The sequence below is a fragment of the Protobothrops mucrosquamatus genome, unplaced genomic scaffold, assembly GCF_001527695.2.
Source record: "Protobothrops mucrosquamatus isolate PMUCROS unplaced genomic scaffold, P.Mucros_1.0 scaffold_280, whole genome shotgun sequence".
Lineage (NCBI taxonomy): Eukaryota > Metazoa > Chordata > Lepidosauria > Squamata > Viperidae > Protobothrops > Protobothrops mucrosquamatus.
This window is the reverse complement of record NW_015386356.1, coordinates 2,325,093-2,334,788: the sequence shown is the minus strand read 5'-3', so window position 1 is coordinate 2,334,788 and position 9,696 is coordinate 2,325,093. Positions and strand designations below refer to the sequence as shown.

At 36.3% G+C, this 9,696-nt stretch overlaps 2 protein-coding genes across 2 annotated transcripts in view; both read right to left on the bottom strand.

Annotated features, from left to right (window-relative positions):
• The window catches only part of LOC107302658 (NACHT and WD repeat domain-containing protein 2), a 13,480-nt gene extending 6,673 nt beyond the window's left edge, over positions 1-6,807 (bottom strand). The window contains exons 1-5 of the mRNA XM_015831779.1: positions 6,799-6,807; positions 6,440-6,579; positions 5,664-5,774; positions 1,702-1,857; positions 766-889 (exon numbers count right to left, since the gene is read on the bottom strand). Of these exons, the coding sequence (XP_015687265.1) occupies positions 766-889; positions 1,702-1,857; positions 5,664-5,774; positions 6,440-6,579; positions 6,799-6,807 (540 nt within the window). The remainder of the gene's footprint in view (positions 1-765; positions 890-1,701; positions 1,858-5,663; positions 5,775-6,439; positions 6,580-6,798) is intronic.
• A 19-nt stretch (positions 6,808-6,826) lies between these two features.
• The window catches only part of LOC107302656, a 17,783-nt gene continuing 14,913 nt past the window's right edge, over positions 6,827-9,696 (bottom strand). Inside the window, exons 9-10 of the mRNA XM_015831778.2 lie at positions 7,288-7,442; positions 6,827-7,189 (exon numbers count right to left, since the gene is read on the bottom strand). Coding sequence (XP_015687264.1) covers positions 6,885-7,189; positions 7,288-7,442 — 460 coding nt within the window. The 3' untranslated portion in view covers positions 6,827-6,884. The remainder of the gene's footprint in view (positions 7,190-7,287; positions 7,443-9,696) is intronic.

Genomic DNA, 9,696 nt, shown 5'->3' with positions numbered 1-9,696 from the left:
ACCCCTTGCCCCCACTTCACAAGGAGGGACTCTGCACCGTCTATCTGAGGCACAGTGGCCTCCCTTGGACACAGGCTCTCCCTTATAATGACCGCTACCCCCCCGCCCCTACCCCGGGCCCTCGGCTGATGGAATGCCTGGAAACCCGGTGGGCACAGATCAACAAGGGGAACTCCCCCTTCTATGCCCAACCAGGTCTTGGTGATACCTGCCAGGTCCGCTCCCCCCTCGTGAATGAGTTCTTGGATTTTATTTTGATTATGATTTCTATTGTTATTGTTTCAAAATATTTTTTATAATTTTAGTGTTTTAATGCTGTAAACAGCCCAGAGTTGTTTCAATATGAGATGGGCAGCAAAATAAATAAATAAATAAATTCACCAAAAGGCTATTATTTGCGCTGTCTCCTTTTATTATCAAATCAGATCAGGTGGCATTATTTTCAAAATATTTTGCACTCATGGAAAATATCGTGCAAGACTATTTTATTGACAAAAATGCCCTTAAGCTGAGCTTTACTTCTAGGAACTGTAGAGCTATGTGCTTATTTGTTATTATCTCGTTCTGTTTTCTGGTTTTTGTTCTACTCAAGGTAGAGTAGATGTGCCCTAAAATCTGCCCTAGAACTCACAGGGAGCCCCGATTCCATCTCAGTCCCAAGACTGGCCAAGGTTTGTGACCTGCTACTGCTTTATATGAAAAAGCATATTGGCATAATAAAAATGCATTGGTGCTTGATCAAAACAAGGAGGAAATAAACAATACCTCAGATAAAGTAACAGAAACATGATAAATGTCAGCTATTTGGTAGCAAAGACTCAGAAGCAGCCGTCGGACACTTCTGCTTTCTCCAGTTATACCAATAAATCGAAGCACAACTCTGAGATTCCTGGGTCAAAAAGGAAAAAATAAATAAAGCCTCCCACTCAAAAAGGCTCTTTAAATTGCTAGTTTGAACCTTTAAAGCCTTTTTGATTTGGGTCAGATACTTGAAAGACTGCCTATCTGTAATATGGCCCCTGTTCCACAAAAAAAGGTGAACTAGGGGAATTCTGGGCAAAATAGTGTTGTTCTTGCTCCAAACTATTTTTCCAAGGGAGCCCTTTTTTTGAGTCTGAGTGAATTCACTCAGATTTAAAAAAAAATTAAAAACCACCAAAAAGATCTTAGCCTTTATTGCTTGAATTATATTTTATTTCAGAATCTACTAGAAATAATGTTTTGTGCTACATTATGATCTCTGGTACATTTTAAGAACTATATTTTATTATTTGTTTAGTAGAATTTTTTCAAGATCTTATGCTGATGGTGGCCTATCCCAATTTAATAAATAAAATAGTTGTACTATATATGGGATGTGAAATTTTAAAATGCTCTAACTCTTGACTGCAATCTAATAGTCATCTGGATTTTTAAAGTTCAGATATTTTTAAAATAAATGTGTTGTTATTGAACTGAATTGAGCATAAAATATGCAAATTATTACAAACTTAATATGCATTTTCAATATAAAGTTATTTTACATAATTCAGAGGACTTTGGGATCCAAATCAAGCTACATAGCAATAAGTAAGATCTGTTAAGAATTTGTTCAAATTCTATGTTGACTTTTTGAAGACCAGTTTTCAAGCTATTTATATTTCCAAGGACTTACAATTCTTAATATCCCTGCCAGAAAAGAGTGCAAATAATGATTCTTACCCAGAAATCCAGTTTGAAGCCAAAGAAGCTACTTCTGCAATGATCCCACTTTTTCCTGATCCTGCCACACCACAAACAACAGTTACTTTTCTGTTTAAAGATGTAACCTGATTCTTCAGCTTGCTCAAGATTTCTCTTCTTTTTATATGTCTAATCCTATTTGAAGTGGAAAAGCATATTTTTGTAATGTCATCGCATAGGTGAAAGTTGCAATTTTTAATCAATTTAAGCAAAACAGTTTTTCCCAGACTACTCCTACTCCTACTATTACTACTATTATTACTACTACTATTAATATAGTAATAGTAATAGTAGTAGTAGTAATAATAATAATAATAATAATAATGATGATGATGATGATGATGATGATGATGATGATGATGATGATGATGATGATGATGATGTTGGAAGGGACCTTGGAGGTCATCTAGTCCAATCCCCTGCTCAGGCAGGAAACCCTATACCATTTCAGACAAATGGCTGTCCAGTCTCTTCTTAAAAACTTCCAGTGTTGGAGCATTCACAGCTTCTGGAGGCAGGTTGTTCCACTGATTAATTGCTCTAACTGTTAGAAAATTTCTCCTTAGTTCTAGGTTGCTTCTCTCTTTGGTTAGTTTCCAACCATTGCTTCTTGTCCTGCCTTCAGGTGCTTTGGAGAATAGCTTGACTCCCTCTTCTTTGTGGCAGCCCCGGAGATATTGGAACACTTCTATCATGTCACCCCTCATCCTTCTCTTCATTAAACTAGACATACCCAATTCCAGCAAACGTTCCTTATATGTTTTAGCCTCCAGTCCCCTGATCATCTTTGTTGCTCTTCTCTGTACTCTTTCTAGAGTCTCAAAATCTTTTTTACATCGTGGTGACCAAAACTGGATGCAGTATTCCAAGTGTGGCCTTACCAAGGCATTATAAAGTGGTATTAACACGTTACGTGATCTTGATTCACTCCCTCTGTTAATGCAGCCTAGCACTGTGTTGGCTTTTTTTGGCAGCTGCAGCACACTGCTGGCTCATATTTAAGTGATTGTCCACTAGGACTCCAAGATCCCTCTCACAGTTGCTACTATTAAGCAAGGTACCATCTATACCAGGGGTCTTTAAATTCGGTCCTTTTATGACTCATGGACTTCAACTCCCAGAATTCCTCAGCCAGCATGCATTTGGTTTTTCCTGCCTAAATTTAGAACCTTACTTTTTTCATCATTGAATTTCATTTTGTTAGATAGCGCCCAATGTTCAAGTCTGTCAAGATCCTTCTGTATCTTAAGCCTATCTTCTGGAGTGTTGGCTATTCCTGCCAGCTTAGTGTCATCTGCAAATTTGATGATTTTCCCATCTATCCCCTCATCCAAATCATTGATGAAGATGTTGAAGAGAACTGGGCCCAGAACAGAGCCCTGGAGCACCCCACTACACACTTTCTAAAAGTCTTCTAACAGACTTGTCTCAGTAACATTCAGAAGTATGCTTTTAGACTGTTTATAGGAGTACTAATATCTTGCTTTGCACTTAAACAGGAAAGTGTTAATGGCGACAGAATGGCTACAAATGTATTTTATAGCAGCTGCAAAGCTGGTAACCTGCAGGAACCTCCTTTCTTAGGAGAAGCTGTAGGTAAGAAGCCCTAGGAAGTGCTAAAAATGCTTGGAGAAACCTTCCCATAAAAACATCTTACTTGATTTGCCTTTTGTACCTACAATAACATTTTCAAGACTATGGGAAGACTCTGATTCAGTGGAGCATATTGATCAGGAAAGATGTTTGGCAAAAAAAAAAGGGGGAGGCTAAAGTGAGAATTAAGAAATTAGATGATGGGATTTATCAGAGGGAATATTTAAAAATTAAACATCTGTTTGAATATGCTCAATAGTAGTAACTGTGAGAGGGACCTCAGAGTCCTAGTGGACAATCATTTAAATATGAGCCAGCAGTGTGCTGCAGTTGCCAAAAAAGCCAACACAGTGCTAGGCTGCATTAATAGAGGGATAGAATCAAGATCACGTGAAGTATTAATACCACTTTACAATGCCTTGGTAAGGCCACACTTGGAATACTGCATCCAGTTTTGGTCACCACGATGTAAAATAGATTTTGAGACTCTAGAAAGAGTACAGAGAAGAGCAACAAAGATGATTAGGGGACTGGAGGCTAAAACATATAAGGAACGGTTGCTGGAATTGGGTATGTCTAGTTTAACGAAGAGAAAGACGAGGGGGGACATGATAGCAGTGTTCCAATATCTCCGGGGCTGCCACAAAGAAGAGGGAGTCAAGCTATTCTCCAAAGCACCTGAAGGCAGGACAAGAAGCAATGGTTGGAAACTAACCAAAGAGAGAGGCAACCTAGAACTAAGGAGAAACTTCCTGACAGTTAGAACAATTAACCAGTGGAACAACCTGCCTCCAGAAGCTGTGAATGCACCAACACTGGAAGTTTTTAAGAAGAGACTGGACAGCCATTTGTCTGAAATGGTATAGGGTTTCCTGCCTGAGCAGGAGGTTGGATTAGATGACCTCCAAGGTCCCTTCCAACTTTATTATTATTATTATTATTATTATTATTATTATTATTATTATTATTATTATTATTATTATTATTATTATTATTATTATTATTATTATTATTATTATTATTATAAATAGAAATATTTTGGATATAAATGAATTTTAGTTTAAGAGGGATGTTCAAGTAACAGTATTTTTTCTTTCTTTTTTCTTTTGTTTTTTTGACATGAGATATATAAAAATGTTGAGATGGTTTATATAAAGGAAATGTTTTAGATATTTAAGTATAATTGATTTTGAGAAAACTTCAATGGATAAAAATGTTTTGAATAGATCTAAAAGATTAGATAATTGGATGTATTCAATGGAATATTTAAAGATTAAACATATGTTTGAATATGGTTAAAAAGAGAAAAATTCTGGATATAAATGTACATTAGCCTAAGAGAGACATGTATTTTAAGTAGTATACTATCTTCTTATTTCTCTCTCCCCCCCCCCTCTCTCCCCTATGTGGATTATAGAATTTTAGTTAACTACTACTTCCCACTGCAGTCCCAAGGAGGGACCAGCCAAGTGGAATGGAAAGCAACATGCAGTTTGGGCTAATTTTGGGGTAATATAGGTTTATACTAAACCAAATCTAAATACTGCAAAGCACCAATAAACCTTAGGTGGACTGCTAGCGTTGGAAACAAGTCACAAAATCCCTGCACCCCAAGGACAAGCTCCACTTAGAAATAGGGTAAGCAAATTTGTTATTTGTTTAGTGTTTTTTAAGTCTGTATAATGAAAAAAAACTGGAGGCACTATCTATGTTAGAATGGGTGATATGGGACTTTAAACATGATTCCCGACAAAGCTGTTGTGACCTGGGCTGCATGCTGACTAGCACTTCTTATGTGAGTGGAAACTGTAATTTTCAATCCCACTCATCAGCTCCATGTCTGTGCTGAAGCAATGAAATGCTTAGCAATTCAGGTGGAAGGGTTATTTGCAAATTACGGTAAACACTCAAATAAATATTTGCCTGCTCTGTCTAAAGTCAGTTTAGTGCATGCTACCAGGAAGAGAATAGACTGCCAGTCTAGTAGTAGAATAGATTGAAAAGAATAGGCAACTAACACAACACACTTTTTACCTGTCTGATTTTACAGCTCCTTCCCAAAAATTTCCCCAGACTACACTAATGTTTCATTATTGTATGGTGATATAACATTAAAAGTATGCAATATAGTTTTTTTCCCTTGGGGAATGGCCTGAACACTGTTCAAATGAAGGGTTGAATTCAGCATGCTTCAAACATCCACAGTACAAGAAGCTAATAATGATATCTTTATATATTATAGTACCACATATATTAGTGAACTCTTACAACTCATTCCACTTTCAGTATATTCCTTTTGATGAAAAGTATTTCTGGTAAGTTAAGCAATAGAACCTTACAAAACTTACAAGGCCTGATAATGCTGAATGTGTTCCAGAATCTCTTCATCATTAAGAATGTTAAACTCTTGCTTTCTTGTAGTATGTAGTCTTTCTGGAGCTCCTTCTGAACTGATGATTCTGGTCAAATTAAAATAGAGAAAAATAATTTGTATGTTATATAGTGTCCATGAAAGCATGAAATTATACTCACAAAGGCATATTGAAGCAAACATGCTTTGCTTTGCTTTGAGGGATTCCGAATTCCATTTGAATTCAGATATATCCTAGATTATTTTGGATTAGTCTGATTCAGTATTGGATATAAGGTTTGTTTCCCTTGTGCAGTATTTATTTGAAATTACCATTTTCACAAAAATGAAGAATGGTTTAATATAAATAGACATATGCACAAAATATTCAATTAACAATATCAACATTTTTTCAAAAATATTACTTTTTTAGCATCACACTTCATTGAATATTACTACTACTTTCAGTGCATCACCATTTATCTTTTCATGTCTTATAGGTTGAATCCAAACTTATACAAACTTAGAACAGACTCACAGAAATTAAGTTGGTCATGATTTCCAATTAATTAGAAATGATCTATAAATATAGGCAAAAAAATTAATTTGTAATTTGTCTTAAGAAGTGAATCTGAGCATAGAATGTAACAACAATGTGTTCTGTTCTATTTCTAGGATTAAGTATAGAAAGCCAGTTGACGGAACCCTAGTTTTGTGAATAAGTTATGCATTGAGTGTCTACAGTTCTTTTCAAAAAGCAGATATGACGCTAACCTGTTGAAATGATTAATAACAATTTTCTGAAAGTCATTGCAAAGGCATTCCAGATAGTAGGCATGGGACCTGTTCCTGTTGGGATTGATGCCACCTTTTCCCCAGCTAACATTCTTTTTGTAAATATTTGTATGACGAAGCTGTAAAGGCAAATTTATTAACTCCTTATATCAAGGAAAGCGCTTTCAAGTAGATTAACAGAATAAAAGATCCAAAGCTTTTTATACTCTTGACTGAAAAGCAGATATAGTATATAATGGCGAACAAATTGTAAACAAATAAAGTGATAAATTAACTTTTCAAATTTCCATTAGCATTATGGTATGTAGCTGATTAGGAAATCAAGATTTTCAGCATACCCAATACATTTTTCTCAAACAGCTGCATTGCCTAGCCACAGATCTTGATAAGCTTTACTATACTATAATAAGATGCATTACAACTCTCAGTTCTTTACAGTTCCCTCTGTAAAGTAGGGTACTTTTACATTTACCCTTACTTGTATAGAACATGACAACCTATGACCACTTGATAATCCTACCCTAGAATGAATGCTTTTCACAAAGTTTTGATGTTCTTCATTAATAGTTTTGTTCACTTCTAGTTTTAGTGGGTGGATGTCAATATATTTAGATGCCTGAGGATCTGACAGATTGCCGTGTAGGTCAGTTATATTTCTTTTGAAGCAGTGACAGTGATCCTCACGTGTTCCTTGGACTCGGAATCCTTGATCCACTTCCTGCTGCAGAGCTTGCAAAACATAGAGAAATCAATTTAATATAATAAATCTCTCCTTGAACAAATGTAACAAGATACCATACTGATTGTATTTTGGATGGCCTCCTTACTGGTTCTGAACAACGTGGCTGCATCTTCTTGACCAAGAGCAATTGTAGCATATTCCTGAAGTATCTTATGCAGTTTCTGGAAAGACTCCAGCCATTTGCTTTTAGCTTGCTGTCTGCGACTTGGATCTTTACTGAAGATATCTCTGTACACTGTGCTGGGCAGACAACATAAAGTGAACAAAGTATGAGAACCACTTTCAAATTAATAAGACACTCTTCTCATCTTAATATAATATCCACTCACTCTGGTGATAAGTGAAAGCAACTACTTGAGAATTTTCTTTATATTGTATTATGGACAAAAGAAATATGGGGTTATATAGAGAAATTGTGTTAGTCTAGATCTGGGATTGCCTCCCAAAGCTTGTTTGCTTGCTTTCACCTTGAACACCCAAAGTGGGAAATAAACAAAAAGAAGCTAGTATAAATAAAAAATATATAAAAGCAAGTTCATTTTGAAACATCATAATGATACAACCATTAGCTTTCAAAGGCTTGGATTAAGAGAGTCTCTAATGGCAGAAAAGGGGAGCCAAATACATCTTCTAAGGAGTACATTCCAAAGACAGGGAGTGATGCTGAAGAAAGTCCACTAGATGAGCCTCTGAACCATAACAAACTTTAGAAGAGTCTCTACAAATCTTAATGTCTTGTTAGTTTCATAATAGGAGAGAATATTGTTCAAAGTCAAACAGTTAGGCTCTATGGTACTTGGAGTTTTAAAACTTTACAGTAACATCTTACTTGTATCTGGAAAACAGTAGTACAGATCTTTTAATGTGGACATCACTTACTAGCCTACCTGTTGCATTTTGCACCAGTCACAACTTTCAGACATTTTTCAGTTATCATCACATAAAATAAAAAGAGGTATAACAAGTTGTAGGTAATTATTGCAAAAACTGACCAACACAGAAATGGCTACAAATGTCACACACCCATAAATGTATAAAAGTATTTTCTATCCAAGCTGCTACCTAGGAATTCGATGATACCTGAAGTTCATCAAGGAGCACTCCCAAACTGCAGACCTGTTCTTTCAAGGGAATGCAACTCCACCCAGAACAGGCTAAACTACAATCTATGAGTCAAATTTCCTACTGAAAGAAAACCTGCATCTACTGTCTTGTCAGTATTTAATTTTAACATGCTTTCCGCACAGCACATTACTGAACTTAACCCAAAGTTTAAAAGCACACTTGCTTTCTTGGGGCTAAATGGTGATAATCATTTGAACTGGGTATCATCAGCATATTGAAAATCTCACTAAAAACTGTGCTTGACCTTTTCTTGCAGTTTAATATAATGTCAGACCACATAGAGCACAAAAGAGAACCCTGTTTGACACCATACATGGGTGGCCTAACTCTGAAATAATAATCCCCGAGTACCATCTTCTGGTGACAGGGAGAACCAGACACTAGAAAATAATGCCCCCAAGACCTAATCCCAGTCAGAAAATCCATAGAGATATCATGGTTATTGGTATAGAAAAGCTCAAAATCCCAGTAAAAAAGTAGAAAAAATTTCCTCTACCCTTATCCAATATTTAGTATTGATCATGCAGCATAATGATCAAAGCTGTCTCTGTTCTACAGAGCTGAAATTTTGACTAAATTAGGCAGAAAAGTAGTCTCCTCCAGATATATCTGGACATTAGGAAGTCACTAATTTCTTACTTTAATCAGAAATAGAATAGATATTATTTGGAGAAAGATAGGGGAACGCTTACTTGAATCTGCACCCATAGGCTTGAGTTCTCCTAGTTTTAACTTTAATCTTCTAGAAACAAATAGAGTCAATGCAAATTTAATTTACCACAGTCGTGCAAATATTCCAGATGCACTGAATCAAGTGAGATTATTCATGAAGGCATAAGAAAAATAGCAAGTTTAGTGTTAATAAAGCCAAATTAGACAGCTAAGAGTTCATAAATTGCATTAAGAAAGACTGTAAATGTGGTTTGCTTAACTTTGGTTTAATATATTGCAGGTATTTAATACGTTTCTAAGTGATAACTTATGGTTTAGCATGTTATGCAATTGAAATGACAGGGTGAGCTGCTTTGCTTCAGCTAGCTGCCTCACTATCATATGCACTTGATGTTCTTGCCTTACTGCAGCTTGCTTCAGTAAGTCGAGTTCTAAGAAGAACAATCTGAAACAATACATGAAACATCTTTTCAAAGTAACACACAGCCTTACTATAGGGCAGTGATGGCGAACCTTTTAGAGACTGAGTGCCCAAACTGCAACCCAAAACCCACTTATGCATCATCGAGTGCCGAGTGGGTGTGGCCCTTTGGGTGGGCGTGGCCCATTGGGTGGATGTGGCCCATTGGGTGGGCGTGGCTGCGGTGGTAACAGCAGTGGGACTAAAAAGTTCAATCAATCAATTCCAACTTTGCAA